The sequence below is a fragment of the Anopheles nili genome, chromosome 3 (assembly GCF_943737925.1).
Source record: "Anopheles nili chromosome 3, idAnoNiliSN_F5_01, whole genome shotgun sequence".
Taxonomy (NCBI): domain Eukaryota; kingdom Metazoa; phylum Arthropoda; class Insecta; order Diptera; family Culicidae; genus Anopheles; species Anopheles nili.
In genome coordinates, this window is record NC_071292.1 from 17,179,152 (window position 1) to 17,194,178 (window position 15,027).

The following is a 15,027-nucleotide window of genomic DNA, read 5'->3' on the forward strand; positions in this document are numbered from 1 at the left end:
AAATCGTTTCGCCCTGGCCCGGAGCGATAGAGATAAGGATATATGAGCGATATTGCGTGACACCACTGAATCCTGACTTTACTGTCATATATCCGATTTTATGTCCGACACCCCTGCGAGACTGCGCGGCCCAATCGAGATTGGCACATTAAACATCAAACGGTGCTGGGAAGTGACAACACACTCGAAATGCCCGTGGTGGCAGCACCGATGCAGATGAGTGCAGCCGATGCAGATGAGGCGCTGCCCAAAATTCGCATTTTAGTGTCCTCCTCCCCAGTCCGGCTTCCTGGGTCGTTTTATTTATTTGCACCATTGCCTTCGCGCGAATCGCTTCACGTTGGGCCGTTTTGGGTTCGTCTCTTCTTACGGGGTTGGTTGTTGTATGCTCGAACCATCAGCTACGTCGGCGTCGCCGAGGTCGTCATATTATATCGCTCTATAAAAATGTAGTAAAAACACCAGAAATGTTTTTCTCATCTTAACCCGCCCCGTCTGCAGGACGTTACGTCCGTATCGATCCTTGTATGTTTGTTTCTTTTCCACTTGTTTTTTTATTTTGCGCTTCTTTTTGAAATGCCGTTCCTGTGGCTTTGTTGGGTGATGTTCTGCGGTTTCAGTACATCTTCCCTGAGCCACTTGAGCCGTTTCGTTGTGTGGATCATCGGATGGACGTTTACTTTTCCTATCCTGGCTTCTGAGCCTCGGGCATCGAGAACGTTGTTGCATTCCGGAGACACTCCGAAAAGAGCTCAAATTATATGCACATAATAATTTAACGGTGATGTTGTTTCGCGACATCTCGGCGAGTGTTTTTTTGGGAAAAGTAGAGCTCGGCGGGACACCTATAACCGAGCCGATGAAACCCACGAAACTGATAGAGATTTAAAACGAGATTAGAATCGGGATCAAAGAGTTCTATCAGAAAAAAAAATGCGCGCAGCGAAAGCGAGCAAACAACCGATGGCTTTCCACCCACCAGAGAGATATATTCAGATAGGCGCTGCTAAATTGCAGCCGATAGTGTGCCCGCAAATCTCACATAATGTGAAACTTTCGCGGTTAACGCTTTGCGAATAACATCGAAGAAAAAGGTCACCGATCCCGGAGCGCAAAGGTCCACCCAAAACACTCGCAACAAATCAGGCCGCGTACGCCATTTGGGCAAACTAATCCGCCGCCAAACGCGAAGATTATTCGATCAGCCGATCAAGCAGTTGAAGCCGCCTCTTAAGGTGTTGGCGTACGTCCGCCATCTGCCCCGGCTCCGTCGCCAGCTGAAATTCTGGAGCAATTTCCCGTGCCCGACCTCATTTTCGTGTTTGAATTCACCAACCTGAAGCCTTTTTTTGTCGTTTGTTTGTTTTTCTTTTACACCTACCCGACATTCGTCCTCCTGAAATTTTGTTGTTCCTTTTCTGCGCTACCTCAGGTGTGGATCGTTTAGTTTGCCTGATTCATATTAGCTTCAAAAAAGCTTCAGCACATCTCAAAAAGCTCGCAGAAACCGTCGCTGTTAGGTTTGATTTCACGGTTAAAAGGGGAATGCTGCCTCACAGGATTAGAAGTGTGGGATGGCACGAGCACAATATGTGTGATCTGCTGACTCGACCACTCCAGACGATTGTTTCGAAATAGGTCGAAAGACGTTGGGCTTGGGCAGGAGTTTAATCCTGTCGCTTTGAACACGTTCAAGCATGCAATCCGACGCCTAATTTGCTGCATCTTTATGCACCAGTCACACTCCACTCGGAAGAAAGAATTAGTAGATCGGAAAAGAAGATCCGATAAAGGAGTGTGAGCCGAAGCGAGAAAGAGAGAGAGAGAGAGAGAGAGAGAGAGAGAGAGACAGAGAAAAGGAGGAATTCGTGCACCGGATGCGATCTCTCTTCAAGGTCCATTGCATTTTATGGTCCCTTCCTCGAACTGTAACGACTCTCCAGCTCCACTCACCCCACACCCCCCACCCCCACCACTGCACACTGTTTCTCTCACTCTTTCTCTCTACCAAACACCTCGCCCCCTTAACGATGCAACCACGCCGGCCTTCGCCCAGCTAATTGCCTAAAATCACGACTCTAATCCATTTATGATGCCAATAATTTCCGAGCTTTACACCAACATCGCCACCCCGTGGTCACTTCCTCTGGCCTGCTCCACCACACCCGGCCCTTCCCCCCTTCCAGCCATCACCAGTAGATGCAGTTTTGCCGCCAAACGTTCTCCAACGTTCGTTACACCGAGTTGACACGGATTGGAACCGCCGGCCACAGGAGTCACCCCAAGGCAACCAGTGCCAGGGTGCCTTTCTTGTTGTCCTTCTTTTCCCTTCTTCGATAGACTCCCTTTTTTCGTTCCTTTTTAATCCTTGGCATGCGCCGGTCCCAAACACGGGAACCCACAACCGCCCGGACATAGCACCACTAATCCGATGGGTTTTATAATCGTCTTTATTTTATTTCCCCCCTCCTCCGAGGTCACTCCATCCCACCCCCCCCCCCCCACCGACGGTTCCTTGTTTGCTGTACACTTGCGAGTAAGAAGAGAGAAAAAGGCTCCATCCCCGAAATCCATTTGCCAACGGTACCCACCGCCACTAACGACGAAATATGAGAAATCTATAATTTAGGTAACATCTTCTTCGCGCGCGAGGGCGAGCAAAGTGTCCCCCGAAACCGGTCGCAGCTTTTACGGGTGCCTAAATAATGGCTAATCGTTTCGGGTTTTTTGGGTTAGGGTTGGTTATGGGAGCTTTCGGTTTTTCGGGGGCTGCTCACCCCAGCTCCGGGAATGGGCATATCCTGCATCGCTCATTCTAACGATCCCGGATCGGGGAAGAATGTGGTAACGCTGCTAATAAATAGGAAATCGACCCGTTTTTAGAACCGCCCGCAGTGGACGGTTAAAGGATCCATTTCGATAACTATTCGGGACAGAACGGAGGGACTAACCGCAGGAAGGCGCAAGGGAAGCTGTGAGTGTGAGCCTAAAGCAAGGCGGCTGTGGGAGAACCTCGGCAAACGGACAACCCAGAGCAAGATATATTGTAATGGTTATTGTTATTGCAAGCCAAGATGAAACGCTTGTAGTTACGGTTACGTCTTTCTTTCTCTCTCCCCCTCTTGCTGTTTTTCGGTCCGTTTCGGGTAACGGCTTAGAGGCTCCCGAGGGCTCTTGCTTACCCTTTCCACCACGCGGTACTCCGGAACGAAGGCCGCCACATGCGCAGTTGTCGGTTTCGCGCCAAAAAGCGGCACCCAGCGTTTTCGCGGCGTGGCGCAGGGAAATCCGAAAGATCAATCCGAATATGCCGCCTCAGAGGGTTTCCATGCTCGCGGCCATTTGTGGTGCTGGGGGGCGGGGGGGAGGGGATTCGAGCGGAAGTGTGGAAACAAAGCTCATGATGCGCCGCGTGTAAGGGAAGTAAGCGACCGGATGCACCGCCTGTGCGGGCAGACGGGCAGCACTTTATCGGACGGTGACCTTTTCCGAATCGAATAGGGAAGATAGGGAGTGAAGTAGCGAGGCGCAGGCGTGAGGTGAGACATTTAGGCAAACGATCGACACACCCGATCGGTCCATTATCTAATGGAAGGTGGCATCATTTCGATCCTTCGCTTGATCTATGAGGATTGTTTCTACAAACAACTTGGTCATGGACCACATTAATGTGTTCGTGAGTGGTTTTCTAGCTACGAAATAAATAACAATAGTGTAGATATGAATTCCTCGCTAAGGAGTTGTTCAAGCTAACGATAAAATGTTTGTGAGAGGCGGTATATTGATTCAAATTTATTCGACACCAAGGATCTATAGTGAACGGCGTGTGACATTGGACAAAAATGTGCTATATATCGAATTGAAAGTAACGCTTTTCCTTTAGAAAGCTGTTATTTTAAAACATGTTGTCTATGAAAGGTGTTGCTTATTCGCACGAAAATACAATTTGAGGATCAACGATGTTCCGATCATAGCAAGAAAATCAAATGAAATATTTCTTGTGCGCTAGTACTAGTACTGAACGCCAGATGTCACTGCTGTTGTTATGAACAACTTGATTTACTTTAACGCAACGAGACCTATTGGTTACTTATATGTGGTGTTTAGATGAAAAATATCAGATGCTAGATTCTACAGCTGACTCTACTAACACCATTTCTAGCAGCATTGATATAGTGCAAAATAACAGTTTGCTAATATTGCTGTGTTACAATTGTTTGAAGACGTTTGGTCTAAACGCACAACATGCGACTGAAAATCATTCCATTGAATTCAAAATACTTTCCATTGCATCAAACAACTTGTGTTTTACTTGCATTAATAAGGAAATAAGAATATGATTTAATATACCAGTTTCATATTAATCTAACGGCTATCTTTTTGACGGCTAATTTTTTGAACCATCATGTCATTCACGACGTTTTATGTGTCAATCCAAATGTTTTCTAAAATGTTTTGTTTTTCAGTAATTCGTGTTTTTATCTACAGATCTTCAATATCAATGATTTTCGTTTTAGAATTGTGATTATCTACTTTAATTTCCACATTAGCTCACAAATCACACAACACAACTATACGTAAGCACCTGGTCCATTTGTAAAAGAATTAGGTATCTATAAATTTATTATCATAGCTAAAAAGCACATTCAGTAGGATTTTGTTATCGTGTCTTTCAATAGCATAATTGCTGAAAAAAGGAAATACTGCTGAAACAGGAAAATGGATTTATCTCGTGCACCAAACGAAAGGAAGTTGTATCTTTGCAAATGGTATTTCAAAGGTAGATCCGTTGTTATTAAAAAGAACGTGCAATATGTTCCCATAAACTACAGCTTTCTTTCATTTCAGCTGGTTTTGCGTTACTACCCTTCCTGTGGTCTATCAATACAGTCTGGTTCTTTAACGAGGCCTTCCGTAAACCCGCATACGATGAGCAAAAGGAAATAAAAAAATGTACTGTATCCCGAAAGGAGCTGCTTTTGTCTCATATGAGCTAGATGATTAACGAAATTCTGTAATTTCTTCCTGGGCTCTATTACAGATGTCATATTTTCTTTGGTTGGAACGTTAGTATGGCTCATCGCAATTGTTTCGTGGATTGTCACATTCCAGCTTAAACGGACCGATTGGGGAGAATTTGCAGACAATATTAGTTTTATCATACCTCTGGGGCAAGCATAGTAGTAATGAAGGCATGCACAAACGACTAGAAAAATAATTTAACTTATAATAAAATTATACTCAAACCATTTCATACAATCAGATATAAAAAAAAACTAAATATAGGCAAATGAAACAAACAATAAGCTACTGAATTTGATTTTGAAACACCTTTCAATAGGAAATTCAACCTGTTGCTCGTTGTTTATGCCACCGCATTCGAATAGCAACCATATGCGGTTTCCAAGCTACCAATCCGTAGCGCACGTTGCTTATTACTTTGTTTAGATTGTTGGCCTAATTGCAGGACGTTTGCAGTGTACGGTGTGTTATTTCTTGCTGTATTTCAGAAAATCTTTACTGCTTTCGGATTTATTTCTCAAATTTACATTCATTTAACAAAAGAAAATACTCTGAACTATAATAATGGAGAAAAGCAATCGCTCCAAGCAAATATCCATCGTACCGAAAACTGCATATGGTTTACGTACAGATATCCTAGGCAATGTGCACTTTACCCTCAAGCAGGAAATCATTTACCCAGTTGCAGGAGTATTGGCCATCCATGACTTTACCACCAATAAGCAGAAGTTTTTGAGGTAAAAAAGGCAATTATTTCAGCATTCACGTGAGAAATAACCCTTTTCTAAATAGGTTTCCAGAAAATAGTCACCCGGAACGAATCGTCATAAGCCCGAACCGGAAGTTTATAGCTGTTGTAGAACGAACGAACGATAAGTAATCTACCACGAAGCCAATACGCATATCCTATTCCTAGCTAGAAGGCATGATACTTTAACAGACAAATTTTAAAATTTATTTATCTATCACATCAGTAAATCGATGGTCAACGTGTATGAAATTGAAACACTGAAAAAACGGAAAACACTGCAGTTACCACCGGACTGTCCGAACACGCAGATCGGCAACATCTGCTTTACGTATGATTCCCGCGGAGTGGCAGTCCTGTCGGTCGAGCCGGATGCGTTCCTATCGATCTTCTCCTTTGACAAGAACGACTCACTCATCATTGGCCGGGCATCCAACTCGAGCCAACAGGGTCAAGCGATCTATCTGTCCTGTAACCCAAATGACGCCACTATTGTTGCCGTCGGTGGATTCTACATGCTCAAGATCATGAACCGTACCGACAAGGGCTTTGGGCAGATTGGAACAATTAAGGGGGACGACTTGCTTATAACATCCATGACCTGGCTGTCTTCAGAGGTGTTGGCAGCTGGAACAGCTGAAACAGAGATCATCTTCGTGGAGTCTGGCGAGCTAAAGATTAAACAGCGAGCAGACACTATAGAAACGGTCGACCTATCTGGCGAAGGAGACGCCGACCTCGTGTCCACTCCGGCGGAAGTTGCAGGACTAAAGCACGATCACCACGATGTGCTGTGTTTGACGCAGTTTGAAAAGGGTTTCCTGTACGCAATCTATAACGTAGTACATGTGTTCGAGCGAGAAACAAACTACAACTTCCGCAAGAAATCCATTATTCGTGTGCCGATCACGCTGTTCGACGAGCATCAGTACAAAATCATAAACGTGGCAGTCAACCAAGAACAGGACACGATCGTAGTCGCAACCGTCCACTCACAGCTCTACATTGGTATGCTGATCGTGCCGGAAACGCTTAAAATCAGTGAGCTGGTGTTTCAGCATCTCGGAGAACCGCTTCATATTAGTGGTATTATCGGGATGGCCGTTTGTTCTTGGAAGCCGATAGTTATGACAGCATGTAAGACTGTAAAGCTGCAGGATAGAAAAACGAATTTCATTTAGAACTTTGCTCTATTTTATTTACTTTCATCGTTTACTAAAAACAGCTCGCGATTTGACCATTCGTGTTTGGAACTACGAAACGATGAAGGTGGAGCTGGTGAAGAAATACCAAATCGAAATAGGAGTTATTGCCCTTCATCCCTCTGGGTTCTTTGCTGCAGTCGGCTTCATCGATCTGCTACGACTGCTTCAGATCCAATTGGATGATCTTAAGGAAACAAAAAGCTTCAATCTGGCGAGTTGTACCCAACTGCAATTCTCAAGTCAGGGCCATCTTTTAGCAGCAGCCCACGGTAAGACGATTACGTTGATCTGCATCTTTACATTTGAGGCAGTGCAGACACTAAAAGGACACAACGGAAGTATCCTTAGCCTGGCCTGGTCTACGGACGATGCAGTTCTGGTATCGGGAGGAAACGACGGTGCAATTTACAAATGGAATGTGGTTACTGGCGAACGGCTAGAGGAGGTCGTCCAGAAGGGTATTCAGTACCGTTCTTTAGCATTAACGAGTGATGCCCATTCGGTGTATTCCATTACCAATACTGGACTCATTCGAGAAGTTGCTAAATCGGATATCGTAAGTATGGTTGTTTAGGGTAATTTGAATCCTGGGTGATTAATTGCCATATCTAAATATTTTCCCGAAGGCGCGCGAATTCAAGATCCCGGAGTTGACACCGCTCACCGATATGGCATTGGCCCGTTCTGATGCGATACTGTTTGTAGGCAGTGTAAAGGGCCATTTGTACAATGTGCAGGTTCCGCTGGTAGACACCAGCAGTGGAAACTGCACCAACTTCCGCTTCTTCAACACGAAAGTAACGAAAATTTGTATCACGTACGACGATTGCACGCTGATCACGGCGGCCGACGACGGTACACTGATTGTGTGGCATATTTTGAATAACGAGGGCAAAACGGCTCGCCAAGCCCCAGAACTCGGGAAGTGTGCGGACGTATTAATCGCACGTCAAGATCTCATCGAGAAGAACGAATCGATCACCACACTGGAAATGCGCATCCAGCAGCAGAGCATGGAATTTCAGTACAAGATGAAGCAAGGCGATGCGTTTCACTCGGAGCAGATGCGGGACATTCACAAGGACTACTGCGCGGCTATCGAAAATCTGAAGGTTGAACCATTGTCCTACGTAGGTAAAATCACCAGATGTACTAAATATGAGCTCTTTTCTTTGTAGAGGAAAAACATTGAGATGGAACAAGCCCACACTGAGGAGTTTAATCTGATTACTGCTAGCATTGCCCAGGGAAAGGAAGATCACCAGAAGGAGATGATGGATTTTGAAGCTCAATTTCACGAGAAAATCATCTTGGAGTACGATAAGTTGACGAGCATGAAAAACAAAATGGATTCTATGCGTGAAGAGTATGAAGTCAAGCTACGCCGATCTGCGGGATGTTTGCAAGATACGATAGGTGGGTACGAATTAATCAATATACATTAGCATTGAATGTGTGTAGTGAACTTATATCTACCTCTTAGAATCGATGGAAGCGGATCAGAAGCGGTTGTTGAATGAAAAGCAGGAAATAATCGACAATCTGCTCAAGGACATGGGTCGCAAACGTACCGAATTCGACGAGTACTGCCGGCAGGTTGACGTCGACAATGATCGTCATAAGGTGGAGTTGCAACTGCAGTATGAGAAAAAGCTCCAAGAAGAGGAGGAAAATTCAATCAAATGGCGTGGTGAAGCCGGTGTACTAAAGAAGAAGTTTTCCACCCTGAGCCGCGAAGCTGAAGCATATCGCAAGGAGATCGAGACTATGCAAACCCAGCACGGAAAGTTCCAGCAGAGTATCCGGCAACATCAGCGAGAGATCGATGCTTTGCGCAAGGAAGTGGCTGATCGGGACGGAATAATTCGGGATAAAGACCGGAAGGTGTTTGAGTTGGGAAAGAAAAATTCCGAGCTGGAAAAGTATAAACAGGTGCTGTCGATGAAGATCGGCGAGCTGAAGTCACAAATCGAGCCGAAGGATCGTGAGATCAAGGAAAAGAAAGAGTTTATCCTCGAGATGGAAAAGAAGCTGGAGGAGTTGCAGCAACACAACAAACAGTACGAGCTGCAGCTGCAGGAATTACGCGACAAATACTGCGGTATCGATCTTGAGCTACGACACGAACGTAACCGATTCCGCAATGCTAAAGCGCAATACCAGCGACTGTGTGGTGAAGTCTACAACGTTTCTGGACTGATCCAGCGTCCAGACGAGCTGAAGCGTAGCGTTAAAGAGCTTTGTCATCGATATTCGGACGATAAAGAGCTACAGAAGTCCCTAGCTCTCGACGAAGACGTCCAGAACGAGTTTTTACGCCAGCGCGAGTATCTCGAACGAATGACAAAAAGCGCCAAGCAAAAGGCTAGCAGTCAGCGCAAAGATGCCGGTGAATCACTGAAGCTGATGAAGGAAAACATGGAGCTTCTTGCAGAATTGAATAAACTGCGTGAACTGTTAAATGAGAAGCAACGTGCTTGCACCCGAATGGAGGCCCTTTTAGGATTGTCAAGCAAGGCAATCTCTCCTCGAGAAGCGAAGGAAAAGCTAGAGAAAGCGGTTACGGTAAGAATGGCTCAACATATCATACTTTATTCATTAATGTACAATTTTATAGTTACAATGTTACAAAAAAGGACACACTAAATACCAGACGTTACGGAAACATTCTGTGCTTGCAATTCGTACAGTTTTAGACAAGCGCTGTCGTCTTCGTGTTCCGTACGAACTATTGCGCAAAGGGCATTACGCAGGCAGGTTCCGGTGCAACCCTCCTGGAGGAGCGGGTCGGAGTATTTCTGCTTTGCTCGCCAGTACCTGGAAAGGTGCGTTTCGGAGCGGGCGAAGCGCTGTACTAGTTGGTGGAGCGAGTCCAGACTAAGATCCTTCAGCCCATAGTACTCCCGGAAGGTGTACAATCGATACCATGACGGGCGAAGATCGGGCATTTGGTTTGCCTCGGTAAGGTTGTAAATCCATGTCTCTTGCTCAAAGGGTTCCTACAGGAAGGAGATTCTATTAAGAATTTGTTTTTTCCAAAGTAAGATTTCAATTGATGCCTTACAAATGATGTCGGATTGAACTTGAACACTTTATAGTTTGGGTTGAGCTTCGTAAAAGTGGTAGTCGATCCTCCATTCCACGCTACACTGACCGGACGGGAAGGATCGTCTCGCGCGTAGTAAAGATTGAACTCGTCCACGTGCGAGTGGCCATTGAACTGGGCTGCGATAATGTGCGCAAATCGTTCGACAATTTTTCGGTACTCGCGTGTCCATCCGATGAAGCAAGAGTCATCATACGAAGGTACGTGCGCCAGAATGTGTACACGTTCGTTAGCACGTTCTGCCTCGAGGAGTGTATCATGCAACCACTGTAGCTGTGGTAGGAAGTAATCCAGACTGTAGAACAGCCAGAAGTTGTGCACGAAGCAAGGATTGTTGTTAAGCCCGATGATGCGCACGCCGTACGGGGCACGCACGGTGTAATATCCGCCCTCGGCTAGAGTGTTGCGAATGCGCTCGATCGGCAACCAGTCAGCCCACTGCTCGGCAACAAAATCATACAAATAATCCGTGCGGAAGGTTTTCTCCACAGTGTGCGGAGCATATCTGGAAAGAAGCATAAAACAATGAATATAAAATACCGAGATTTTCTATACTTCTCGATCATGTTATACAGTATATGGGTAGAATACTCACAAATTGGCTGGATGAGACTCGTGATTGCCTAGGATCGGATAAATTGGGACATTCGGAAAGGTGCGCTTCATCAAATCAAACACCTGACGCATCGCTTGTTCGTTTGACTCGATCGTCGTGTTCCAGGTGAAATGGTGCACAATATCCCCAGTGAAGTAGATCGCGTCAATCTTCGGATGCTGCTTACGCACGTGCTCCATTACATCCACGACGCCATGCCAGGGCGTGTCACAGTCTCTATAATCGCCCCAGTAGCCAGCCGCATTGTCAACCGTGACCGGTTCGAGATCCGGCAGCATACGACAGCAGGCTTCCGCTTTGCAGTCCGCATTCACTCCGACTATGTACTCCGGATCGTAGTGGATATCGGTGAGATGGACGATCGTGAGAGGCCGTTTCCTAGATGAAAGATCACTCGCACATGATCCGATTGTGTCCTGCTGTTCAAATATAGATCGTCCTGATTGTTGCGAAGTGATTTGTTCCTCCACCCGTGGAACGATTTCGACCAAACGGTATAAATCCGCCCCGGTGATGCTACGCCCATCGCGAACGCAATCCAGCTCCTGCAGATATACCTGGCAAATGTCCTCCGGTTCCGGGAACGGGGAACGATTGCGCAACACATACTCGATAACGTCTCCGTTGAGATCTACCACTCCGTCACACAGGTACTTCTTGAAGCCTAGCAATCGACAGAGGCGCTTAGCAATCATCCGCAGGCGTTCGGAACTTCCCTGTTCATTGGCGATCGTTTCATTGTACAGGCTTAAGAACATATATGAGCTAGACATGCAGGTTAGGCACCGTCCGGCATCACGGGCACGACCAAAACCATCAAGCAAAAAGTTTCCGGTCAACCGTTCTCGATAGTCGGGCAGCAGCTCGAAAAAGGGCACATTCTCTTCGTCAGCTGACTGGGATGCCTCGAAGAGAGCACGTACACGCGTTAGTAGCGCCTGGTTGTATTGAGCTGGCCAAGAAACGATCAACAAGGTAGAAAAAATCCGTTTTGTAATTTGTTCGATTACTAAACCATACCAAAAAGCACATGGTGACGGTTAACTACAATCACTTTCACCTTACCTAAATCGATCCTGTAGGGTGTTCCACGTGGAGATCCTTGCGTTTCAGTCTCGGTTACAAGGCTAATAAGCACTAAGGCAAAAATAAGAGATAGAAATGCTGTTCGCGCTAACATTTTGTTTATTCGAATGACCACCAACCGCTCGGTAACGTGTCCGATAACCTTCTGAGACACCGTGTTGTTTAGAGGCGATGTACTGATCTTCGAACACTACCATCAAATAAGACCGATACCACCACGATCGCTTGGTTCTCAGTCATTACATTTAACCTACGGCCGGTATGCGTTACAATGCGCAAGATGATAATGATATGCGTCGATGTTGGTATTCTTGACGAGTGGAACAGCGCGATTATAAAGGTGCTCGGCCACTTGGGGCACCGAATGGTACCGAAACGATTTGGCTGACTGACCCCGAGGAACTTTCATAAGAGCTCATTTTGAAATCGGGACAGTAATTCTACGGTAACTCGCCAGGAATACTATTCAGGCAATGAGTAAAAATGTGGCCACTGTGAGTTGGATTGTCGCTTTGGAAAGTAAATTCACTTGATGCCAGGATCACCTTTTTGAAATAAAATTAGGAGCCTAGAGATCACCCAACATTCAAGGGTTAATAAGTGGATGTTTTGTAATTTTGTATAATAACAAACGCCACACTTCATGGCTTCTTTCCGGAGATGATGAAGGAACCGATTTAATGCCAGAGTAAAACGATCTAGCGTTAAATTCGCATCGAAACACAATGGGTCATCGATGCTACTGAACAGTTCCCATGATGCTGATGTAAGCATATATAAAGCCTCGTTTATGCAAATCACTGGCCGATGATAATTACAGCATGCATGTTAATGAACGATGGTACGCGATCGATGTGCTCGAGGTAATTGACTTCGAAGCAATAACGCTGCCTTCTAGTGTGCGTTATGGGTATTGGGAGGTAAAGGAGAAGCATGGAATTCGTTGCATATTTGAATCTCCTATCATGCACTTGACCTACTTCGCAGGGAAAGTGAAAGCTATTTCGGTTTCATTCTTCTGACCTCTTCTTCTCGTTGCAGGATCACGATGCACTCGAAGCGCACCACCGGGAACAAGTGACGAAATTGGAAGAAATGGTGCGTACGCTATCGAGCGAGAACCAAACTTTGCGCGCTGAAATGATTTCCCAAAGTACCCGCAAAGGAGCCCTGCCTATGGTCACTAATAAGTGAAGGTCTTCCGACGTATGAACATGTCGCGATTAATGTGACAAAATTATTCTTCGTGAGATGATATAAATATTCTTTATTAACTTTCTCGTCTTCGTCTTGTTTTCGAATGTGTACAGAACAGAAAACGCACAATATTCGTACGAACAAATAACACACGACTAAACACTAACGGCATTTGAACGAACAATGGTTTGAAGGAAATTGATTGTTCTATTTAAACGCATGTAAACGACGAAGCAGATGAATTTCGTATGATAGAGCAGTGGTGCTGGACGGGCGAATAAATTAATAGCTACGATACAAAATAAATAAACTCGCATAGTTTTTCGCGGTAAAAGATTGTAAAGATAGATTTGTACTCCACGAGTAAAGTTTCATAGTTCAAAAAACTTTCAAAAGCCATTTGGATCGGGGACGATTCTCATAATCGTATAAGATTACCATCGTTGTTCGCGTAAGGCATTAAATAGTTCTAATATTATAAAACGTAGAAAAACTAAATAAATAGATAATTGTTGTAAATATAGTGTGTGTAAAAACAATACTTGCTCATAAAAGCACAGCTAGTAAATCATTCCGGTGTAAAATTGGCCGCAAGCTCAACTACGAAGAAAATGATTGAGCAAAAGTAAAAGGAATAATTTTACAACCGTATCAAGTGGTGCTTCTATAAAGTTCTCTCGGCTAAAGAAAGCTATTTCCCAAAATTATATCGGACGATCGAATCATCCATTTCCGGTGTTACTCAGAAGTAGCCGGCATGATTAATACTGGGATCGGCGCGAATGGCATTAACGGAGGCTATCCGGGCAGCGGCATTCGCGAGCGCATTTTGCTTCTGCTGACTCGTGGGTGATTCCGTACAAACGCTAACCTTCGTCCATGAGCGTTCATTGCTTGATTTTCGAATGGCGTCCAGAACCGCCTGTACATACAGGCCATCTTCGAAGGTGGCCGCCGCCTGCACGGGTTCCTTAATCCAACCCGCGGTTTCCTTGTTTGGATGAAAGGCGTCACGAAGAGCGCCTACGAGTTTGCAAAGTCCCTTGACGTACGGCCTGGGGAGAGCCGTATCCGAGGTTGAAAATTGTAGATCCTGCACATCCACGTAGAGCATCTCTTCCTTGACGGCGCCTGTTTCAGCGTTCAGTCGATGTCCCACCAGATCACCACCACGTACGGTTAAATGTCCCGCCGGACCATAGATAACGACTTCCTGCTGAAAAACGTTGTTCGTCTCGTGACAATTTATGTTGACCGTTACCAACGCACTCGATGCACCGCCGTCACCTTCTAGCTCCATCTGGAAACTGCACACATCGGGTGCCGCCACACGTCGGATACCAGTGTGTGAATGCGAAGCGTACATTGCGTACGTGCGGACGGTTCCGTGGACTCGTATCGCACGCCGTTCTGTCAGGAACTTGACCAGATCGATGACATGACTGCCAACCAGATTTAACGCACCACCGCCCATCGATTCGTCGCATAGCCAATCGTACCGCTTCCGGTTGAACAGAGGACCCATTCGTACCTTCACGTCGATGAGCGTCTGGTCAAGGCAAGGCCCGGGCGCTCCGATATAACCTTCCTGGATGGCTCGCTTCATGTGAGCGATCGCCGGCAGGAACCGCAACGAGTGGTTGACGATCGAGATTAGAGTTGGATAGTACTGACTGGCGCGAACCATCTTTAACGCGTCACTCTGCATCAATGTCATCGGTTTGTCACATACGACATGCTTTCCGATACCAAGGGCTTTCACCGATATTTGCGAGTGGAGAAACGGTGGACAAGTGATGAACACAAGATCGACATCCTTCCGTAGCAGCACGTCATCGATCTTGGCCGTATGGAAGGGAATCTTCAACTCGAGCGCTGCCAGTTCCGCTTCCTTGCCCGTCCGACCCCAAATGGCGACAATGTTGAAGCCCTTATCACGCAAAATGGGAACCAGCACGTGGGTCACCTCACCCGTTCCGAACATTCCGATACCTGGCAGCATTTTCGGGCTGACTTCACACTCACCGGAAGCACATAAAACGACACG

General features: G+C 45.9%; 3 protein-coding genes across 3 annotated transcripts; 2 read left to right on the plus strand and 1 right to left on the minus strand.

Annotated features, from left to right (window-relative positions):
- The first annotated feature begins 4,572 nt into the window (after positions 1–4,572).
- LOC128725477 (gamma-secretase subunit pen-2) lies at positions 4,573–5,238 on the plus strand. The gene is made up of 4 exons (XM_053819229.1): positions 4,573–4,609; positions 4,680–4,780; positions 4,849–4,953; positions 5,042–5,238. The coding sequence occupies exons 2-4, from the start codon at positions 4,720–4,722 to the stop codon at positions 5,179–5,181; spliced, it is 306 nt and encodes a 101-aa protein (XP_053675204.1). The 5' UTR covers positions 4,573–4,609; positions 4,680–4,719; the 3' UTR covers positions 5,182–5,238.
- A 348-nt stretch (positions 5,239–5,586) lies between these two features.
- LOC128723797 (cilia- and flagella-associated protein 57) lies at positions 5,587–12,977 on the plus strand. Its single transcript, XM_053817562.1, has 8 exons — positions 5,587–5,759; positions 5,815–5,898; positions 5,997–6,907; positions 6,996–7,531; positions 7,602–8,087; positions 8,154–8,391; positions 8,459–9,540; positions 12,825–12,977. Exons 1-8 carry the CDS (start codon positions 5,587–5,589, stop codon positions 12,975–12,977), a joined length of 3,663 nt encoding a protein of 1,220 aa, XP_053673537.1.
- Positions 12,978–13,722: 745 nt separating this feature from the next.
- On the minus strand, positions 13,723–14,982 carry LOC128726493 (glucose-fructose oxidoreductase domain-containing protein 2). Its single transcript, XM_053820305.1, has one exon. The coding sequence runs from the start codon at positions 14,980–14,982 to the stop codon at positions 13,723–13,725; it is 1,260 nt and encodes a 419-aa protein (XP_053676280.1).
- Positions 14,983–15,027: the final 45 nt, after the last annotated feature.